We start from the raw sequence: 23863 nt of genomic DNA, 5'->3' as shown, positions 1-23863 counted from the left end.
TGCCCCTCCCCCCACCTACTGGCTATCATGACTATTCGAAACATATTCCATTACCAACATAATTTGTAACATAGCATCTTTATTGCTTCACTAAAATAATAATGCAAAGCATTCTATTAGATTGCAAACCATCAGAATCAGGTATAAAATGCAGCATCATTCTGGGCTCTAGGAAGCAGGCACTTCACTCTGAGGAAACTGTGCAAATGAATGAAAAAAGCTGGCAAACCGTCAATGTGTCTAAAAGCCATAAAAATTGTTTACTCTTTGAGTCTGCAATTCTACTTACAGAAAATAATCCCAGGGGAAAAATAAACACATCTACAACGATCGATGTAATGGAACACAGCATGACATTTTCTAAGAATACAGAGTAGAAGAAAAGCAAACTACTGTGGAGTGTCAGAGATGCCCAGAATCTGCTAAGACACCATGCTATGTCAGGGCAGCATCCTAAATCCGACACAGCTTCTGCTTCCTTTACGGTGGGGGAGAGCTGGCCAGGGGACTAACAGGGATGCTAGCATGGCTGAGCAGTAATGCAGCTCTGGAAAGATCGTTAGGAGAGCACACCCAGGTCAGAGACCCAGGTTCCGACCGGCCCTTCCTCCATGGCAGTTGCTCCCTAGCCCAGGAGTCCTCCCTTGAGCATTAGAGAAGGTTGGGGAAAATAGCACAACTCTCCTACAGGTTTGAGGTTGGGGCCTCTGGTAACTTAAGTAAGCAGGCAAGAGAGCTTGTCATTTGTGCTAATGTAGACATGACCAGAGGACATCATGTCACGCGAACATAGATGGACCAGGAGAGTGTCCTAGGACTTCATCTAGTTGTGGAATATAAAACAGCTGGCTTAGTAGAAAAGGAAAGTAAGAGTGGTGGGGGCATCAGAGGCTTGGGAGGGAGGCTAGGGCAAGGCTGGACAATGGATTACAGATGTGAATGGAAAGGAGAAATACATTTGGCTTTCAGTTTCACTGCAGGGTGACTCCATAGCAACAATCTACCATGTATTTCAGAGCAACTCGGAGAAAGGACTTTTGAGTGTTCTTACTACAAAGAAAGAGTGGGCAATATGCCAGTTCCTCTAATATGACCATGACAACGTATATAAGTCCAAAGAGCACATATTGTATACTACATGTATGACATCACCCATCAATCAAAAGCAAAATAGGACTCTAGAACTGGGATATCTACATAAAAGGAAGAATAACCCTTATCTTTGTAAACATTTTTCTTTCTCTTTTCATTCTTCAGGACAGTTTCTTCATGTAGCTCTAACTGTCCTGGAACTCACTCTGTAGACCAGGCTAGCCTTGAAACTCATTCTGTAGACTAGGCTAGCCTTGAAACTCACTCTGTAGACCAGGCTAGCCTTGAAACTCACTCTGTAGACCAGGCTAGCCTTGAAACTCATTCTGTAGACCAGGCTAGTCTTGTAACTCATTCTGTAGACAAGGCTAGCCTTGAACTCAGAGATCTGCCCTCCTCTGCCTCCCAAGTACTAGGATTAGAGGGTGTGCACTACCACATCTAGCCTGTAAACATTATCTGAACTCTGGCAGTGATTAACCATCCCTGCTGATGTGTTAATAAAAACTCTACATAGACATGTCAAAAAGGCATATAAAAATATCAATATTTGGTGCCATAAAAGAGATCCATAACATATTGTTAATGGGAAAATCATGATTACAAGCCAGAAGTGATCAGATATTAGAAATCATACCACCTGCATATCTGCTAATGGGAAATTGCCTGACAACCCAGGCTAAAAGTATCGACAATCTTTTCTTTGTTTTTTTTTTTTATTATTTTGGTTTTTTTTTTTAAATCATCCTGTTGTTTGTGAGATATTTCACACCTTTAAGACTTGTTGTCACAGTCTCTTTTCTCCCCCACCAATAATCTGAATTTCCATGTAAAATTTATAGGTGAAAAAGCTACTATGATTTAATGTGAGTATCAGTGACGGGTAAAGATAAAATGTGGGTACCATCCTTAACAAATACGGGATGATACAAGGTACATTCGCAAACAGGTAAGACACATAGATGGGTAAAGGAACATCAGGTCTCAGAAAGTCCCCAGATGGGGAGCAGAAATGTCAGCTAACAAGGAATGAAATATTTTAAACAGTATTAGTAATTTACATACAAAAGTTAGTTTTCACTCGTAAGAGTGTGATGATAGAGATCTTGTCTACTGAGAGGAGAGACACATGCCCGTAGGGAGCAGAGTCCCCTCAGGTAAGACAGACTAAGCCTTCCATGGAGTCATGCTGGCTCACTGTTAGGAAGTTACCTGCAGAAAATAATTACTCAGATGCTCAGTGGACTGGATGAATAGTGCTCTGTAGCAGGGGTGCTCACAAGGGCAAAAGCCTGGAGACAGCGTTAGGGTGGAACAGAGAATGTGTCCAGCAGCAACATCAAAAGTAATTTTGATGGTAAATGTCACAGAAAATGTTCACACTATCAAATATGCTGTGGATAGGAGCTAAACTAAATCTGTTCTGTTTGTCCATTTTAATATAATAACACAAAGTGGGGGCTCTAGATAGAGCTTAAAATAAGTCTCGGGAAGAGATTCGAAGTAGCAGTTTTTATCTTTCAATGAGGTTGACTCCCACAGGTTGAGGAGGAGCTACAGCAAGAAAGGTTTGTTCTTTTTTAAAATTAGCTGTCTTGCTCTCCCAGTCTCTGTCTAGAGCCCCTTTGCTCTCTCAGCCAGTCTACACCAGGAAGATGGTGCCAAGTCCACCACTTGCTTTGCCTTCTATTGTGGTTGTTTGCATAGGAAGAAAATACTTTTACTGTAAAGAGAAAAGGCTAGAATACAAATTGTGGTTAAGGGAGCAGGGAAACAAACCTACACATGATGATTGACCATGAATGACACATCTTTACCATTGGGGAAGAGCATGATTGGTCAATGGGCTGGTTCATCTCCCTCAGTAGATGCATAGCTCTTAGTGATTGGATGAATGAGTTACTGAATGGGAATAGAGTTTCCTAATTTCGAACAGACCTTGGGGACTGGAGAAGACAGTGTCATGAATGGAAATTATTTTTCTGGTGTCTAAAATGGTATTACCATTGGTTTCCAAGTCATATATTGTAATTTAACAAATGCCTATAATCTACAAATGGGATGAGTTGTCACTCTCTTGAAGAGGAGGCATGGTGTGTTAGCAGGGACCCTAGCCACCATCTCAAGACTGCTGTTGAAAGCAGCACCCATGGGTGATCATATGTAGCACTCTATATTATCCAGAGATGTAGGGAGCGGCGCGGCGAAGTAAAGATGGTGCCGACAGCCAGCCCTGTCCGAATGTGAATAACTTACCGCGCATGCGCAGGCTTGTCCCCTGTCAGGGCAGCTGTATGATAATGAGGTGAATCTGGCGCCCTCCTGTGGTGAACAACAGTACTGCGCATGCGTGGGGTTTTGCACCTGACGTCAGTCTGGCTGGGGCGGTACTATGCTAATGGCAGTTCATGCCAAGTGCCAATCTCTGGAGGACAAGTAGCTGGGATGACAGTGGGGTGACTCGTGCCCCACCAATCCCTGAAAGAATATTAGCATACTGTTGTGTATATAAGGCAAGCAGCTTTGCTGCTCGGCGCGGTAACATTTGAAGCTGTAACACTTGGAGCTGTAACACTTAGAGCTGTAACACTTAGGGCTGGCTGCTGCCGCCGCCGCCTCCCAGTGCCAACAAGGAAGGTGTCCTGCAGTAAAGGCTGTTGAGAAGAATCCAACCGTGTTGCGTCTTCCTTGCCGGCCGAGGTGGGCGCGACACAGATATATCTTAAAAAAGTCAAATATTTTAACTCTAGCCCCGAAAAGCACAAAGTGCCAGGTACTAAGGAATAACTTCCATCAGTGAATAATTCCAACACTGGTGCCTTCTTCCTTCTATTTGTGTTGTCAGGAGCCCAACAGAACCACGGTCACAATGTAGACAGGAAGGTAGTATTCTCCAGAGGTTGAAATCAGTCTTTCCAAGGACATGTTAGGGGATTTTCATGATTGGAATTATAAGTCCTTCATTATCTACTGGAGTGTATATGAGATAGTTTCGGGTGAGGGAGGATAACATATCTACTTTCAAATATCGCTAAAAGGACAAATATTGAAAACATATTGTATGTTTAGCATGCAACAAACAATTTGAGCAACTTCATACCTTTTGAGAATTTCCACACAATTGTAGGCACAGGATAACCCTCTGCAGAGCAATTGAGAATCACTGCTTTGCCATAGATCCCATCCTGGTCCCGGGGCTGGACCACAAACTTAGGGGGAACTGAAAAGAGAAATGTTGTCATTCAGACAGGGCCACTGATTTAAAGTTGTCATCTTTTAAAACAATTATCTCTGTACACCTTGAAGTAAGAGAATGTTTCACACCAATACCAAGACAATAGCTATATTTGCAGCTCAGGATAAATGGGAGAAACAGTTTAGGTGCTGGTGGGTCTTCTACATATATCATTTTAGTGGGAATTTCATTTTTTAGTAGGGAAATTGCCCTTTCATAGATATGTGGGCATGTGATACTCAATCTTGTCAGGAATTCACAGAGTAGAATCACAGCCACTATGTAAAAGAAGAGGTAAAATATATGTTGTCCCCAGAATCGTACTTATAGAGGATGAGCATTTTCTTGGTTAAGAACTGTTCAAAGTCTTGGTGAGTTTCTTCTAGCAGAAGATGAAAGGATCCCTAATTGGACCTGTAGCATACCCAACTGTCCACTTACAGCACATGGCTTCGTGCTAAACTAGTTGTAGAGTCTGAGTGTTAATGAACGGGTCACCAGTCTTCTAGAAATGGTGGTATCTGACAGTGGCCTAATCTCAGTGCATCTCAAGCAGACTGGGTTACCCATGAGATGGACTCTCAGTGAGACGGCCATGCATCACTAAGAGTGAACATGCAACATCCGAATGGTGCTCCCTTCCTTCCCACATCTGGGAAAATCAATCTTGCTTATTTTTGATTCTGTAGTTTCTAATGTTGAGATGCACGCATGAACCTTGGTGCTGCAGACAGATGGGACATGTCTAGCTAGCACATGTCATAGACCGAGAGCGTGCCCAGGATCTCACTGAAATAAGCAGCTCAGAAGCACGTTGAAATGATACAAGCCCCCGTGAAGATCGGATGGGCCAACGGGTAACCAAGAATGAGGGGAATCCATCGAGACTAGACAAGCAGCTGGAGATGGAGCTCAGGCTGGTGTTTCCAGCCTCTCGTCCAGCTTTCTGTAGAAAACACCACGCGTGAGGAGATAGCAGAGCTGAGGAAAGAACACAGCCCAGAGGAGCACCTCAGTCTTGGGTTCTGCTGATTTGTGCAGTTGACCTTTCCTGTGTGTTACAAAGTGACTCGGCTTCCCAACATGCAAATTAGGGACAACTGTGGTACTCATTTCACAGGACTGCCATGGGGAAAAATGAGCGAGATTCAGAACTTTCAGCACTTTGTTGGGAGAAACAAACGATGCCAGGCTTTGAAGTAAACATTCCATTCAGCAAACAGATCTGGGGTATTTGTAAACTGCCCAAAGATTTCACTTTAGGTAAATCATATTTTGAGAATAATGCATTCAATTGGGTGCATATATTCTTGGAATAAATTAATAAGAGTTGAGTGCCTTAAGGTCAGGAGATATTCTTAGGAAAATAAGAGATTATACCGGGGCTAGTGTTTCTTCCCTTCCTTCTTCTTTCTTCTTACCCTTCCTCTGCTATCTTTCATTCCTCCATCCTTCCTCTGTCTTTCCTCCCTCTCTTCCTTCCCTTTTAAAAAAGCTTAAGTTTTAAAAATTGTATATGTGCAGGCATTTTGCTTGCATGCTGTGTGTGCACTGGCCAAGGGCATCAGTAGAGGACACGGGATTCCTGGAATTGGAATAACAGATGATTGTGAGCTGTCCTGCAGGTGCCGTGAATTGAACTTGGGTCTTTTGGAAGAGCAACCGATCTTCTTAACTGCTCAGCCATCTCTCCAGCTCCTGTTGCTAGCTTTTGTGAGACAAAGTCTTGCTATATAGCCCAAGTTGGCTGTGAATTTTTTAACCCTCCTACTTCTTTCTCCCAAACTCCAGGATGATGGGTGTTCCACAATATGTACCCCCACACCATCTCAAATTTTCTAGTAAAGATGGTCAACAACCATCAGGGTAGATTCAAACTTTAAGCATCGTACTAGACTCATTGTCCACAGCGTGAGAGGCAAATCTGCAGATAATTCTGCCAAGAGGAAGAGATGTTGCTTTACTGGATGAGACAGCCAGTTACACGTCTCTAGTTACTGCTCATCCATGACCCCTCAATTTGGCTCTAAGCTAAAAAAAGTTATGCTCAAAAATTCATCAAAGATATCTATATGGAATACTAACACATGGTAATTATAATATAGTTATGAATGGAAATGGTCCCTGGATTGGTAGAATAATTCTAAGTTATTACTCAAGAACTTTTCAGATGCTGGCAAGGATATCCTGTGGGTTCCCTAAGTATGCGTTTCTCCCTTGTAATAGAACCCCCTCTTCTATTCCCATATTGGTCCATGCTTTCATAAAAACCCAAGGCACAAATGAGCAGGCTTCTGCGTTTTTATGGGAAAGAGAATATCTAATGGCTCAGTTTTATCCACTATTTACGTACAATGCTACTTGAGAGAACATGGAAGAAAATAGACATTACTGAGCACAGAACTAAGCCGCACCTTAACACTTCCCATCACATGGAGTTATGACTGCACTTGCCTGTTTTATGAGCTTCCAGGTGATCCCGAGGCCCCCCAGCCCAGGTGTCTTTAACAACCATTGTTCCAATGGCTCCTTAGAAAGCCAGGTATGGAGGAGTAGGTGACCACAATGGCAGCTCACGTATCAAAGCAACTTTTACTGTTTTCTGCTTCCTTGGAACTTAATCTTTCCTCTTACTCTGGAATACAGGATTGACATCCAGACTAAGTGATTTGAAGCCAGTTCTGACTGCACTCTGCTCTCAAGAGAAACAAAGCTAGGTAGGGTGAGGGTCACATTGTCTCTTATCTCAAATGCTCTCCATTTGTCATTTATGTCTGGTGTCATTTCCGTTACCAGTGCTCCATGTGAATCTCTTCTCCACCCAGTGATGTTAGGGATGCTTGGAAAACCATCACATGCTCCCGGGCCCTTGGCCATGTCCAGGTTCCTACACTGCTTAGAAAGGCCTCAGCAACCTGCCCTCACTCTGTTCCTTGTGGCTTTTTCAAACCATTCCAAGCTCTTCCCGCTCGCTAGTTCTCAGGATGCTCTTGCTTGAGTCTTCATCTTCCCCTCTGTGCCTCTTTTGGATGCAGTCCTATTTGTCACTTCTTCTGCTTCAGCTGGAAGGTCATTTAACTGGGCACCTTTCCTGAGGCTCTCTCAGTGGAGATTGAGACCTTCTCTGAACCCTCTCCAAACCCCACTTTTGTTATACCTGTTTGGTATGGCTTTTCTAACTGCCTGTCTCCCAGATCAGGTTCTGCACCCCGTGAGAAGAGAATCCAAGTGCAGGAACTTGGGTGACATCTTGATCACATTCAGGGCATTTACTACCAGTAGGGGAGCTGGGGACTCTTCCAGTAACCACAAGCTCCAACCACATGCTCCAGCCAAAACTTTAACTATTTTCATGTGGTGAATTTCACCAACTTGATGTTTGGATCCCGCATGAACCAAGTGCCAGCTTGCATTCTGTAGTTAAGGGCTAAGGCCCCAGTTTGCCATGTGGATTTATCTCTGAACAGTGACAGGATTTATCTCTGGCAGTGAGCAGGAAGAGTCTTAAGTAACTAGGTCCTTCAATCCCTGAAGTTATAGGGTAACTCGCACTATGCCAGTTGAGCAGATGAGAAAGCCAAGCCTCAGAAGTTGTCCATATTTCCAAGCTCACACAGATGGTGAACATGCAGCATTGTGGGCCTGGTCAGTCTTCAGAAAGTTCTAGCATCATGTCTGCACCTTTTTCTTCCTGACCTGGCTTACATATCAAGGCAGATGGAGCTCGCCCCTCTGTGAAGTCTGTGGTCATATCAAGAACACCAATGTTCTGTGATCAAGGTATGTTTTGCTCTTGTAATTAATAGCCTGTCACTCCCAGACTCCCAAACCACCCTCTCAGTGACAGGCAATTTCAAGACCTCTAAACCACCCATTCTATTTCGACATTTCCCAAGCTGCATCTCAGACCAAGACTGTACAGCATATAAGGGAGGTACTTCTCAATTCCAGCGAAAGATTAAAGAAAAAGGCCCAGAGCAATTTGCTGTGTTTTTGATACTTTCATGTGATGAATTTCATCAATGTAATGTACGGATCTTTCATGGACCAAGTGCCAGCTTGTGTCCTGCAGTGAATGGCTAGGGCCCCAGTTTGCAAGGTGGATTTCTCTCTGAATGGTGACAGTGAGCAGGGAGAGTCCTAAGTCACTTGAAAGTTATTATTCCCTTTATTCAGCTGGGATTTTCAGCACAGCTGCACAGTTTCCAGACCTGGGAAATGGCTGTCCCTCATAGCAGGTGTGATCCTGAGAGCACCCTTCCTTAGGAACTTTGTACAAAGAACAGAGGGGATTGGAACATCAGGAAGACAGCTCAAACAAAACCCCACTGTCTGGTGGGCTGGCTGCTCCCCTGGGGAGGTGTGTCCATCAGGCCTTCTCACATTGATTGGCACACAACTGGTCACCAAGGGCAACAAAGAACCTTATGCAGACAGCCCTCGCCCTGAGTTCTTCCTGCAGCCACCACCAGGTGTCTCTGCTTCTCATGCTGTAGGCCTCTTTGCTCCCCAGTTCATTCCAGTGACTCCTGTAAGTAATAGATTCCTATGGCCTTGAGACTTTTCTTAGGACCCAAGAAGCAAAGTCAACCCTGCAGCTGACCTACCTTCCACACACATCTCAATTAGCTCCTTCTGCACTCTCCCATCTCCCTCCCTTAGCACCAAGAGGATTTCCAAAACTCACTGTCTTTCTTGCTCTTATCCAATCACATTGCTGTTTCCTAAAACTTCAGGCTCCTCCCTTGTTCCCCGTAGGACTCAGTGCGTGTATCCCCTAAACTCAGTGGTGTAACCTTCCTTCTTCAGCGGAGGGTCTGATGCTTGACGCATTGCTTGACCCATTTCTATCTCTGTCCTATTGATCCAGATGAGTTTCTGTCATCTCAGGGCCTCTTCTAGGTTCTGCTAAAGTATGCATGCGAAGTACATGGTTGCTAACGGGAGAAGGGAGCAATGAAATAAATTTTAAAAAGTTATTGTCATTTGGAAACGTGTTAGAGGTACAAATATCTATAGTTGTTTTAAGGATTTATAGCTAAGAATAGTTTATTTCTCTTCAGAAAGTAAGACACAAAGACACTGGAAACATCGCTGGGAAGATTGTTTAGAAAGACTGCAGTGGATAAAGGCCTTGAGAAAGAGAGTGTTCACCGAGCTGCGTATCCCACATTTTGGTATGTTCTTTTCCTTTTAGCCATTATCTTGTTGAAATAATGAGAGGAAAAGCAGCTGGAAGGGACCCTGACATCAGTTACTTGCAGAGTTGTTCTATATTTTTCTCATCAGATCTTGCTTTTCGCTTATGTGCGTGTGTTTTTGGACCGCATTCATGTTTACGGGCTGCATGTATGTGGTGCCTGTGGAGGCCACAGGGGCATCAGAGCCTCGGGAGAAGGACTCACCAGTAGATGTGAGCCTCTGCATGAGTGCTAGGAACTGCATATGCATTTTTCTGCAAAAGCAATCAGTGTTGTTACCTGCAGAGCCATCTCTCCAGACCCAGCACCCACTTAGAAACTAGTGGAGTTGATTTTATGACAGGACAATTACCTGATATGAAATATGGTATGATATAAAATATAAAAAATATCAATAAAAGGTAAATCAATATATTTCACCATCCTGGTTAGTCTCTGGGGAAGATGGAGAAAGACTTGGAAATAATCACACAGTCAAAATGCAGGGCACGAACAGAGTCAACCTGTAAGCTCCATGAAGGGGTGAGTCCTGGTCTTATTGTAAGATGGGCCGAGAACAGTATGGGCTGCTGTCTGGAAGCGAGGCCTTCTTTACAGGCCCCTGTGACATTGCGAATTTTGGCAAAACTTGAGGATCACTTATCAGTGATTTTGGAGGAAAATTTAATCCTTTCCACAGATATGGGAGATAGATCTATTTCTGAGGATGGCTATTTAATGGTCTGAGTTAGGATTAGAAATCACACTCATGTGACCTTTAATGTCCTGGGTGGGCTCCGTGGTGCAGTTCACTTGCGATTCTGCCCCAGATCGCCGTGTTAACTGTGACTTTCCCCATCACAGTAGCTGGTGTGTGAAGCTCATTCTATCCTCAGAGCTCTGTCACCCAGCTGGTGATGTGCCTCATACTCAACAGAAGATAAGTTTTGAAGAACAAGTTCATGACTAATGAGATTATACTCTACTTTGTAACTTAAAGAATGAGTTCAGTTCTACTTCAGTCGACCTTGGTCTTGGCCAAAATAATAATGCTGTGTGCTTGCTGTTTTTATAATCCCAAGTAACAACTAATATATATATATATATATATATGCATATACATTTATATATACATATATATATGTATATATGTATATGTATGTATGTGTATACGAATATGAATATGTATATGAATATGTATTTGTATATGTATATCTATATGTATATCCAGCTAACTCTTTTTTATCTACTGTCTTTATTTCCTGACCTCGATCCTTCAGAATAGATTATATTGAAGACGGTCTAGGCACTGTTATGCCCTTCACAAACAATGGCAGTTCTGCTTGGAGGAAGAATTGGGAGGCTAAGACAAAACTGGGAGGGGGGAGTTCCTATTTTCAATCTTGTTGAACATAGGGGAAAACGAATGATTTCCTAGTTCTCGTAGCCATGTGTATCTTCTGCTCATTTTTAATGAAGATCTAGTTCGTTGCTTATTTGCCATTGTTTCTGTTTTAATTGTTTCCCAACTGTGTGAAGTTGGCTGACTTCTCCCCATGACTTCCAGGTGCACAGCATTCTCTGTGCTTTGTGGGTGAGTATGAAGAAATGCATCTGTTTCCCTCAGCAGAGGAGAGGTGCAGAGGGGACTTGGCTCCAGACTGAGGAAGGACAGGGGTCCTCTGCTCAAGGAAGTCAGCCATCAATGGTCCTGAAGGTAATAATGCTCAGAGACCCTGGTGTTTGGGGTTTTACAGGACAAATGATCAGCATACCCGTACACCTTCCTCTCAGAGTTACCTCCTCAAGGCACATGGATACCGCTCCCTTAGAGAATCAGTAAATCCCACTGCATCTGTACTTGATGGGTCAGCTGGCAACTACTGCTGTCACACTTGCAGCCTGAACCACCACGGCACTCTGGTGTCTGAAGCAAAGACCCGAGGCATAACCAGCACATCTTCAGAGGACCGAGATCACTGCGGGTGCTTTCTACATGCTAGACCGCTCTGTTTTAATCACCCATAGATACTAGGGCAGCAAACCCAACTTAAACCATTGCAAAAGCTTCCCCAAACCATGATGCATTTAACGCTAAATAGAAGGGAGGAACAGAGAGTCTTACATCTGTAAATTCACCGCTGTGCTGCAGCTCTGTAGAAAAAGCTATGGTGCAGGGCATCAGTAAATGTTATTTTTCAAAGACTTTACTTTTAATTATGTGGGGGTTGGAGGTGTGGGGAGTCAGTGAGCACAGGTGCCCCGGAGGCTTGATCTTCTGGAGCTGGACTTAGAGTTGTGGTTGTGAGTTACTGAACCAGTGCTGGTCACAGACCTCAGTCTTCTGCAAGCACAGTACACACTCTTAACTGCTGTGTCATATCTCCAGCCTCATAAATGTTCAACAGCCACCAGTCCAAACGATAATATGTGACTAAAAGCTTTATACAAAAAAATAAAATCAAGTCAAGACTAACAGATTTTTCTCCTTAAAGACTTACATGTTCGGCAGAAGCCCAGTTTCACCAGACCCCACAGTCTTCCCTCGCATATGTTTCTAAGCAAATACATCTAATTTGTTGGACATCGTAGAGATTAGACAAACATACGTTTGCTTCAGTGTTTAGAGGAACTCATTCTTAATTTCTATAGCTGTGATTCTTTTTAAGAGTGTGTGTGTGTGTGTGTGTGTGTGTGTGTGTTGGGGGGGATAGTGAATTTCTGTTCCCGATTCCTTCCTCAGAATTTCAAGCTATGCCTGAACACATGGGGTACATCTGTCCACGCACCTCTTACAATCAGCTGGCTCTGGTGTTCCACGGCGGCCGCCTCGTTCCGCGCGATGCAGGTGTAATTCCCGTTGTGCATCAGTGAGAGGTTGGAGATCCTCAGGGAGCTGGTGAAGTCGATGTTGTCGATGGTTACACCGAGGCTTGCTGGAATCGGCCGGCCATCCTTCTGCCAGGTGATGGTGATGGGTAAGTCCCCCGAGACCACCACACATGGGATGAAGACCCGCTGACCGATGGAGAATCTTGGGAACTCAAAGGGTTGGATGAAAGGAGGAACTGGGAAGAAAAAGATGAGAGAGCGAAGGCAATAATGAGTGGCTGGTACCTTGCATGTGTGTTTTTTCTTAAGCCATCGCCCCCTGCCCCCAAAGAGTGTGTAGTGATCCATGAACACAGCCCAGGAGAATATGAGCTACAGGAAGGCTGGCAAAGGGTACCTTAGCCACTCAGATTTTCTCAGCACGCTGAATGCAAAGCATGGTTCATTTGTCATTCAGCAAATGTGATTCATCTAATTCAGTCAACACAACTTTAAACAGTGAAAACTATTTTTGGTTGGCAACATTTAAGCCGTGCTGCAGTGTGAAAACCACGAGAGGGCTTTGTGTTTGGCATATCCACTAACGTTTTTACACATGGTGCTCGACGGACACTCTTGTTCTCCTCTCAGCTGCCGCTGGCGTGGATATGCAGGACCGTGGATTCCAGTATAGCACTCAGCACATCCACGTGTCTAATAAGTAACAACTGTAAACTACAGCTTCTTATCTTAGGCAGTTAGGGTGACCCACACTCCTTAGTCTTGCAAGTTCTGTAAATAGCATTTTAATTTATGAATGGACTCATGACAAGGTACCCGAGTAGTCGGACCATGTGGATAATAGAGCTGTCAGTCTGGCCAATCAGAGACTAAACAGTCTGGAGGGTTCTTTCATAATTCAATCCCTCTATAAAGTGCTCCTTGTCCTCTTGCCTCAAGCCCATGCTTCCTTGGCTCCTTCGATGACCTAGGTGACTCTTTACATCATAGACTAGTGAGTAGAGACAAAGGAGCCAAGTTCGAACCCTAGGAGTGGGCAGGTTATTAATGCACTGCCCATGCTGGCATTATGGGTAGTTATTCATGATGTCACTGTAGACGGGGAAACTGAGGCTCCAATGTGTTGATTTGCACTTTGACTTGGAATGAATTTGTCTTTTTAGGAAGGCTCAAGGCATTTCCATCTGGCTAAGGTTGGAACATACATTGCTAGTCATTGTTGTACTTTTTGCATGCACTTTGTTTTTAAAGATAAAAAAACACATGTTTTTAAATTCAAGGGTTTAGATAGAACATATGATGCAAACTTTATTCAAAGCAACTTGTGGGGGGGGGCATTCTGCCAGATGAACTGACAGAAGGGGGAATCAAACAGCAAGCTGACATCCATAGGGTCATCAATCCACTATAAAATCAGTTCTGTTATCAACTTGAGGGAGTTGTAGGAGACACAGCCAGGAAGACTAAGCACAGAACCACGTACTCGACCATTCATTCACTTAATGAAGTGCTCAGCAAGCACCCGGCATGTGCTTGGCCACTATCGTGTGCCCTGAGCCCAGCAACAGACACAGCGGATGGGCCTCTGCCGAGTGCAGTACTCGTGAAGACATAGGCGGCAGATAGCAACTCAGCAGGGTCGCGGCTACTTGGGGACTTGACATTATTACTGCTGCTGCTACATGCTCTCAGAAGCAGCTGCCAAAGAACTTGGGATTGCAAACACAGCCCAGAGCTAGGAGGACGAGTCTTGAGGAGGCTTGAGTTTCATCTTAACCAGAGATGTTTAGAAACAAACACTGCACAAAGCCAATGCCCAAAGTATCACAGCTCTCAAAGTGGAATCTTAGCTTTGGCTCTACATTGCTGATCTGACTCTGATATTAAGGGCAGAGCCTCAGGAGGATGTGGAACAGGACAGGTGAGATGTGATGAGGCACGCCAGAAACCAGCTGGGGAAATGGTGGCAGTCCATGGACATCTGTATCCCTTCACATCTCGCTCCAGTGGGTATAAATGTGCAAACAGTATTAATAGTGGCTGGATTTTAATACTTTGTGAGATAAAGGACTACACTACTCATCCTCGGTTTCTTACACACAGAACCCCGGTCATTATCATACTTAGACTAACACTGCACCTTACTGCTGGCATGGTGCTTGCTGTCCGGATAGCAGATCAGTTCTCCAAGGTAAGAGCTTCAGAACTAGGCTGAACCGTTTCCCACCTAACCATGCATTTAACCAGTCTATGGGCCTTGGTTCCACTGTGTATAAATGGACAACCAGAATTGGAGTCCTTAATCAGTTGGCCCAGTGATTTAATAACCCTAGGTAGCATCTAAGTGAGTTTTTAAGCATTTGATTCAGATCATGTGTCTGTAAAAGAAGAAAAGTCAACAATGAAAACACAATGAAGGAATTAAATTTCCCTATGGGTTTTCATAAAAAGGAAATGAGCATATATATACATACACACTATATATATATATATATACATATATATATATATACACACACACATAAATACACACACACACACACACACACTTAATTTCCATTCCTCATGTCAAACATGGAAAGTAAGGCATTTGGCATTTGGATTTGTGTGTGTGGGTGGGTGGTGTGTGTATGTGTGGTGTATATATGTGTATGTGGTGTGTGGTGTGTGTGTGTGTGTATATGTGGTATGTTTGTGCGTGGTGTGTATGTGTACATGTGTATATGTGTGGTGTGTTATGTATGTATACATGTATTAGTTGGTTGTGTGTATGGGTATAGTGTGTGTATATATTTGTGTGTGGTCTGTATATGTGTGTATATCTGTATGTGGTGTGTGTGCGTATGTGTGTATGCGATATGTGTATGTGTGTGGTATATGTGTGTACATGGTGTGTGTATATGTGGTGTGTGTATGTGTGTATGTGGTATGTATATATGTGGGGTGTGTGTGTGTGTGTGTGTGTGTGTGTGTGTGTGTGTGTGTGTGTGTATACTCATGAGAGCATGCGTGCACATTGGTAGGAGAGCAATCTAGGCTGTTGTTCCTCAGAAGCATCTTGTCTTTTTGAGACAGGGTCCCCCTTTGGTCTGGAGTTCACCAAATATATGAGGCTGGATGGCTAGAGATCCCCAGGGGCCTGCCCACCTCCAGCTCCCCAGTGTTGGGATTAGTAATGTGCATCCCCACTCCTGGTCTATCTCAGGCAGGCACTGGTATTGAACTTGTGCCCTTGTGCTTGTGAGATAGGCACTTCACTTACCAGATATCTCCCTGGCCTAAGGGAGGGATCTTTATATAACTATTTAATGATGAAACTGGTGAACATAGGCTATCAATAATTGTAAAATATAGCAGTGATCCCTTATACTGGGAGAGTGCTAAGACAGAAGAATGACATGTGACAGTCATTTCCTAACAGTACAGAGTGGGGATTGCTAGGGTTTCCTGGCTGTTCCAGGCTCAGTAGTGGAGACCCTTTCTCAAGGGAATAAGATGGAGAACAGTGGACCAAGATACCCAACATCCCTCCCTGCTCCCGCCCCCAACACTGAATGCTTTCCAAACATCTACAATACTTTATTTTATCAACACACAAAATTACTAGGGACACCACTACAGTTTTGTAAGTAATGACAGGCATGGCCTTGAAGCCACACTGCTGACAAGGTATACATTCAATTCACTGAGAATTAATACTACAACTGAAGAGATGAGCCAGTGGTTAAGAGTACTGGCCACTCTTGATGAGGTTCAGTCCCCAGCACCCATGTACTGGCTTGAAACTGTACAGAACTCCAGTTGAAGGCATCACGGTCAAGTTTGCATCTGATACTGTGTTGATCACCTGCTGCATTAGAATGGGCCACCTCTTAAAAGCATATTAGATGCCTGGATCAATTATCTTTCTTATGACGACCTCCATGGTCACCAGGCATAGATGTGGTACACATAAGACCTGAAGGAACACTCATAAAATAAAATAAAATAAAATAAAATAAAATAAAATAAAATAAAAACCCAGAACACCAATGCCAGCAATTGTGCCACTCAGAAGATAAGCCTCGGCCACGAGCATCTTAACTTTGAACCACCATGGTGTTCTTGCTTCCTATATTTTACAACCTGATGTAGCTAGATGCTGAGATTTGGGACATCCTGACAAGATTTAGTGAAAAGCTAAAGACAAGGGAGAAGCTGGGGGTAGACATGAGCACATAATGTGTCTGGCATTGGGGAGCACTGTATGGGAGCACTGAACAGGAGCGCTGAACAGGAGGACTATATGGTAGCACTCACTATACAGAAGAATACTGTCACCACAGTTAGTTTTCCTGTTACTGATGTAAAAATCACACAAAATGGTTGAGACTGAATCAGAAGTCATGGTTAGTATATTTAAAAAGGTAAGGACTCCTACTTAAAGATCTAACGTGTTTGTTGAAATCGAACACGTCCAAAATAGTTAACTTGCAAACTTGTACGATTAGAGAGGCAACGAGTCAGTGGAATGTCCGTCCCCAGATGACATCGTGGTCATGTTTGCATCTGATAGTGTGCTGCTCCCTTGCTACATTAAAATGGGCCTCCTTTTAAAGCAGATTAAAGGCCTGGACCAATTAACTACCTGTATCACCAACACGGCCTCTTGCATCAGTTAGAGTTACACGTTGGATCATGAAATGTTGAACATTCTCTCTGAGGCCCAATGCAGAGGCATAAGGCTCAGGTATCCCTTGTAATCAAACCAAGTGATGATGATGATGATGATGATGATGATGATGGTGGTGGGGGTGGTGGTGGTGGTGGTGGTGGTGGTGGTGGTGGTGGTGGTGGTGATGTTGTCATCATCGTCACGTCCCCTTTCACAACTTTTTAAAATGTTGAACCACATGATCAGGACATTCTGACTATTCAGCTCATTCAGAATACCCTCTTCAATGAGGCAAAGCTTCCAAATCCAGATGACAGGAGAAGCTGGCAATATTACAGGAGTGGGATTCCGAGTGTTATATACACTGGGTTTTGACATAACCTTTCTGTAAGAACTATGTAAATAACTGCTAAATGTCATCCATTACCAGGTTTGTGTGTTTAGGATGGCAGGGGCCTTTCTCTACGGGGCCGAGAGCCTTCCACTCTCGCAAATGCCAGTTCCCACTCCTCTTCCTTCTGAACTCACACTAGGGACGTTAAATCAGGTTGATCCATTTCTACATTTTACCTTCCACAATAAAAACTATATTCTGTTTAAACAGGAGCCTGGTGCATTAATGAAGGATCATGTGTTGAGTGCAAGTCAACACTAGGCAATTAGCAGTATTATCTCCACTCAGAGTTTGAGAGTGGTGTGGAGAGTGGTATGCTCACCCTCGTGGTCAAGTGTGGAGGCCAGATGTTGGTACTGGGATGCCTTTGTACAATGGCTTCTCTACATCAATTTGAGACATGGACTCTCAGTAGACCAAGGACTTACCATTTTGGCTAGAGTGACTGGCCACTGAGACCTAAAATCCACCTGTCTCCCTCATCCCAAACACAGGGTTACAGGTTCTGGTTCCAACACCCACCATTTTGTGGTGCTGAGATCTGAACCAAGCACATGAAGACCTTTGCCTTTTAAATCTTCTAGGATACAGAAACGGACATCTCTCTTCTCAGCCCTCTTCTTCCTATTTCCTTCCCCTGTTTTCTATAGGTTATTTCTTCTCCTTCTCCAAAATTTTTTCTTCATTCTTTGTGTGTAGAGCATATGTGTGCAGCATATCTGTGCATGTGTTTATTTCTGTGTATGCATGTGTTTGTGTGTGTGTGCACATATGTGTGGTGGTGGAAGCACATGCATGTGAAGAAGTGTCTTCTTCAATCATTGGCTACTTTAGTTTGCATGATACAGGGTATATCATTAACCCCGGAGCTCACCAAGTCATCCGGACTGACTGGTTAGCAAGACCCAGGGGACCTGCTTCCTCAGTTCTGGGATTACTGCTATGAGGTCTGGACTCAGTTCTAGTCTTGCACAGCAATCACTTTATCAACAGTGCTATTTCCTTAGCACCCTACCCTGTCCTTTAACATCCATCTCCTTCGGAGAGAACTACACTGTTCAAAATCACCTCTATCTTCAAATTCTGTACAGCATAAGGAGGCAATCGCTGTGAACAGCCTATCGGAGTTCAATCCCAATGACACACTGCCTGAAAGGCCATACTCTCATGAGACCTGGTCAGGAAATGCTCAGGCTTCTCACTGGCCACTGGCCAGGCACATGCTAACTGCAGCTACAAAGTGCACAGCATGAGGCTACTGACCTGCTGGGCTTGCAGCCAAGTACACCAGCCCCAGGCTGTTCACAGAGAGGTTTGTCTTCCTTTAAATCTCCCTACCCGTAGAACAGGACTCATTAGAACACATAGGATATAGCTGAGTCCTACTCACTATGGGACCCTGTGGTTCCAAAGCTACTGTAGAAGAAAGACATCCTATTGATTCTCATGTGACTTTGTGGTTTGTGTAGAATAGCCCAGAAATAAAGGAAATACATCGATTTTCCCTCTTTTTAATTTCCTACTTCTTTGTGGTATAAGTATCTTTTATGTTTTAATTGCATAATGGTTTTTGGAAGGAAGTTCTTTGGGATGGTGGCAGACACAGGTTTATAGTCTGAGTTGTGAACCACTCTGATATCCTCGAGAATGGCTTAAAATAGAGAATGAGGTTCCTATGTCTGAGATGTCATAGTCAGGATATGAACAGAAACAGACACATAAGGTATTTAGCTCTTGGTTCTTCCCAGCCATGAGGAAAATGGTGCCAACACATGGTCTTGTTCAACTTGTTAGAGCATTCCTGCCATCCCTAAGTTTCTACATGGGATTCACTCCCCTGACCTGGCCAGCAGCCAGAGTGGGCTCACAGTGAATTAGACTGTGGGTGGGGTCTGCCTTGCTCTGGGAGCGTAGGCACCAGGCCAGCGTTTAGGATGTGAGGTACAAACAAAAAGAAGAATGTTGCAGGCAGAAGAACTCAGACTGAAGCGCATTGACAGAAGCTTGGCCCTGTGTTCGGCCTCTCACTCTGAGTTGCCCTTGGGCCTCACAATGAACTTATATTAAATGACACTCAGATGTTGACCTAGAAAAAGCAAGGACAGCAAGAGCCAGCAGGGCATCCTGGAGTTCTGCCTGCTATGGGGATGGCTGGGGAGGGCTGGGGGGGGGGAAGAGGAGACACAGTCCCTGGGACGTGGTGGTGAAGTCCCTTGGGGGTTGAGTTATAGGCTTTCCTTAACCTTGTGTCTTGGTGCAATTCCAACAGTCCAAACTATGTAAAGCATATGGTTGTAATAACCCCTGCTTTCCTCAAAGGTATTCACGACTTATTAAGTAGGATTTGGGGTGTGTTTAAAGAAATTTGGGGGTGTATTTAAATCACATTTCTCACTTGAGCAAGTGAGAAGCATATCTCTCTGAAAGCTAACTTCACAGAGAATCAGCCTACGAGAGGATGTAGCATGTAAAGATGAACATATGTGTTCATTAGTAGCCATCCCATGTAATGTAAGTAGGTGTGTAATCTGCCTTCGGGTGCTGCACCTTCCCACCTTTGCTGCTTTTACTTATTTTGGACTATGACTGAAGAACAATTACTATGCGGGCGAGCTCTCTTTCAATTTGGCCCTTCTTTCTATACCTGAGCAAACAATATCTTGCTAGCTTTCTTTGGAACAGAAAAGATGCTGGGGAAGGGAACACAATTTTGAAGTGTTTGAAATTGTTTCTCATTACCTTAGAGGAAAAAAAAAATGACCTGTACTCCTGTGGGATTTGGTGGAGTTTTTTCGTTTGTTTGTTTTGGTTTTTTGGGTTTTTTTTTTTTTTTTTGTTTCTTTTACAGCTGCTTTTTGTTTAGTTAGAACTGAAATACCAGCTTTATCTATAATATTTGAAATAAGCATGTTGGTGTTTTCTTTCCCTCATGCCATCAGGGTTCCATGGCTTCCCTTACCGTTGTGATTTACCATGCAGGTAAATCAGAACAATGATGCTGTCACAGAGGAGAGCTAGGTGTCCTCCTCACCCACAGTGACTCTGCTCACTTCACTACACACACACTCATGGTCTAAGAAGATGTCGTTTTTAAACTGGTTTGAAATGCTAGGCATTTCCATGTAATCTGGTTTTATCAAAAACAAAACAAAACAGAACAAAAAAGAAGTCCTGTGTGATCGGTCAGAAAGAATTTTGTGTTTGTTTAGATGGGCTCTCCATGCGTGTTGTTGGTCCTAGTGCATTTTTATGCAAACAAGTGTGAAGGGCAGACAACCTCAGAGGCCATTCCTTGTTTTTTGAGATAATGTCTCTCACTGGTCTGGGGCTCCCTAGTTAGGCTAGCCTGTGGCCATGGAGACTCAGGATCTGTAACCCCTAGCTAGAATGACAAGCCCCTGTGACCACACCCAGCTTGTACTGATTCGGTTGTTGTTGTTGTTGTTTTCACAGGTTTGGGGAATGGAGAACAAACCCTCATTCTTGAAAAGCAAGCACTTTACTGAGGCTTCTCCCAGTCCCTAGATTGACTTCTGATGCACACACACAAGATAAGCACAGAGTGAAACTATGAAATAGAACACATTCATAGTCGACCTTGGCGATGGAAGAGAAAACTAAGTAAGAGTACAGGATTTACAGCCCTTCGCTCTGTCATCAATAAGAAGAGGCAGCTGAAAGAAGTCCTGGCTAAGATGTGGGGAAAGGCATTCAAACACATGGTGGGTGGCAACAGAAACTGACACAGAAATTTTGGAGACTGGTCAAAACCAGTTAAACTCGGCGGCGTATGAATTCTACCTCTGTTCATAAATTTCTACAGATACTATACAAACTACATGTACAGGATATCTATGCTAACATGTATGACAGAGAGCTAGGAGCATGATGACATGACTAGCCTCTGTGTTCTTATTGTATGTATTTGCCTGTGAGTGTGAGTGAAGCCACGAATTTTGTTTAAACATTTAAACACCTGTGAGTGTGTGTGTGTGTGTGTGTGTGTGTGTGTGTGTGTGTGTGTGTGTGTGTGAGGGGGAGGGAGGAGGGAGGATGGAGAGAGAGAGAGAGAGAGAGAGAGAGAGAGAGAGAGAGAGTGATACCAATGTCACTGAAATTTTAAAAGACAAGTTAAAAGAAGAAAAGAGAGGTGCGTCAACAGATGGCAACAGTATGGCCTCCACACAAAGCTGACAAAACCAAACAAAAATCCCAGTGGGTAGCACTGTCAGGGACTCTGTTTATGAGTCCCAAGCCATGGCTCTGCCTTCCAACAAAGAGGCCTGGTCTTCATGACAGGGTGGCCCTCTCTTATTGCTTCAAGACATCAGCCAGTGTCCAGAGGGTATATTTTCTTGAGTGTCCTGACAAAGGAAAAGAACTGCTGAGCTCTGCAAAGCACAACAAAGTGATAAACAGGGCATCTCAGGAATGCATCTCAGGACAGGAAAGCTCCCTGATTCATACACAGATTCGGTTAACTTCCACGGACAAGGAGGAGGGTTGTTACTAATGGCTTCCCTGCATAGGAAAATTGGTTCCAGAAGAAGGGGAGGTTGTACCCAGCAGAGGGAAGCATCATTAATGTGAACAACCACACAGAAAGAGAGGACTTGGAGTGCAATGAGCCAAAAGGAAGGTCCTGTAAGCAAAGCCAGGAAACTCCAGGATGCAACCTGAGGCACCAGAGGCATCATGGGAGGCTGAACACCACCAACACCAACTTCATTAGCACCCCAAGGACTCTATTATGATATCTTAGTGTATACATATAAGCACATACACTAGATATAGTGCAATATATTGACGTATGAGTGCAATGAACACATGTGTGGTAGTATATTTTACCACATGTGTTTTATGAGCACATTGATATATATTCATATTTACAACTAAAACAATATGAATATTACTAGCCCATATGTGTACATAGCCCACATTGAACATAGATTTGGATAATTATTTATATTTTGCATTAATCCTATGTATATACTATATGATTTTGAATCACTGAAAGTTTTTATTCTGATTTAAAATACCATTATTAGGGGCTAGAGAGGTGGCTCAGCGGCTAAAAGTACCTATTGCTCTTGCAAAGGACTTGAGTTCAGTTCTTATCACCTAGGCCAGATGGTTCAAAATTGCCTATAACCCCAGTTCCAGGGGAATTTGAGGCCTCAGCCTTAGCTGGCACTCATAGTCAAATACACACACACACACACACACACACACACACACACACACACACACACACACACAGGGGCATGCACACATGTGCACACACACACATACAATTAAGAATAAAATAAATCTTTGAAAAACAAATAAATAATATATCCTCACCTAAGCACGATACTCAGTACTATCTGAATGTTTCCTGTGTCTGTGAACACATGGACATAGGCATATGTACACACATGTATGTGTACATATTTGCAGAAATTATGACTTTTACAAGAACATAATTTTACTCATTTAATGTCTCCCTTCCTCATTACTAACTGCTTCCTTAAAAGTTCTTATGTTCAGTAAGCATACCAAATATTGAAACACATTTTCCTACATCAAAAATTTTCCACTAAATTGAAGACATGTGTTTTGACACCATAGTGTATATATGTCTATAATATATATAATATATATTATGTATACATAATAGTATATGTCGTGTTCTTTGCCTCTATCTAAGGGAAAAGTACTTGGAGACAATTTCAATGAGACATTCAATCACTTGTTCCCTTGAAAGAGACCTGCTTTCTCTCCTAGAACAGAGGAGAATCGCTAGTAAAGTAGCCTTCAGGAGGAAGCCATGTAAAGGGATGTATGTAAGCTTCATTCTGAGCTTGGCTCCAACAACCTTCACTGACCAGAACAGGTTTGTGCTGGTGCTCTGAAGAGACCTCCACAGGAGCTGAGGAACGGCAACCATTCACTCAAACACACAGGACAGAAACATAGGCATATGTACACACATGTATGTATGTGCTCCCTGTGGAGTTAGGGAACGGGATCTTGACAGTCTCGTCAGCCTTCTCAGACCTCACCATCGTGCTGATTTAAAGGCAAATCTAAATCCGTGCTTGTGACGCTAAATTACCACGGGTCACATTTGAACGTGTAACCCACATGTTGCTGTCCCTCAGTTCTTCTCTGTTGGTTATAACAGAAACTATACATTCCCTAAGTAGCCCTTGGAAAATCAATGAAAACACCTAACAGATATTACTTTTTGGTCATACCCAAATGACCTCTGCAAACAGGATTGAAAGTGTAAAGTAACCTGGAAATGCTGTCTGTAAAATATACTATAAGTCTCTCTAGAAACAAGAGAGATCGCAGAGATCAGAAGAAGATGGCAGCCACTGAGAGGAGAGTTTCAGGCCAACAGAGCTGAGTCTGGACATTTGTGGCAGTTGATGATATTCAGGGCGGGACAGTAAATGAGCAACTGTCAAAGATCTCGAGGACTACCTGCC

At 43.5% G+C, this 23863-nt stretch overlaps 1 protein-coding gene across 2 annotated transcripts in view; it reads right to left on the bottom strand.

Moving 5' to 3' along the window:
- LOC116898942 (Down syndrome cell adhesion molecule homolog) overlaps positions 1 to 23863 on the bottom strand; it is a 537794-nt gene that overhangs the window by 82466 nt on the left and 431465 nt on the right. For both annotated transcript variants that reach the window (XM_032900358.1, XM_032900359.1), the window contains exons 9-10: positions 12297 to 12575; positions 4193 to 4312 (exon numbers count right to left, since the gene is read on the bottom strand). In XM_032900358.1, coding sequence (XP_032756249.1) covers positions 4193 to 4312; positions 12297 to 12575 — 399 coding nt within the window. The remainder of the gene's footprint in view (positions 1 to 4192; positions 4313 to 12296; positions 12576 to 23863) is intronic.

This window comes from Rattus rattus, chromosome 4 (assembly GCF_011064425.1).
Source record: "Rattus rattus isolate New Zealand chromosome 4, Rrattus_CSIRO_v1, whole genome shotgun sequence".
NCBI classification, from domain to species: Eukaryota; Metazoa; Chordata; class Mammalia; order Rodentia; family Muridae; genus Rattus; species Rattus rattus.
Note: the sequence above shows the minus strand (reverse complement) of the source record. Positions and strands in the feature narration are given on the sequence as shown.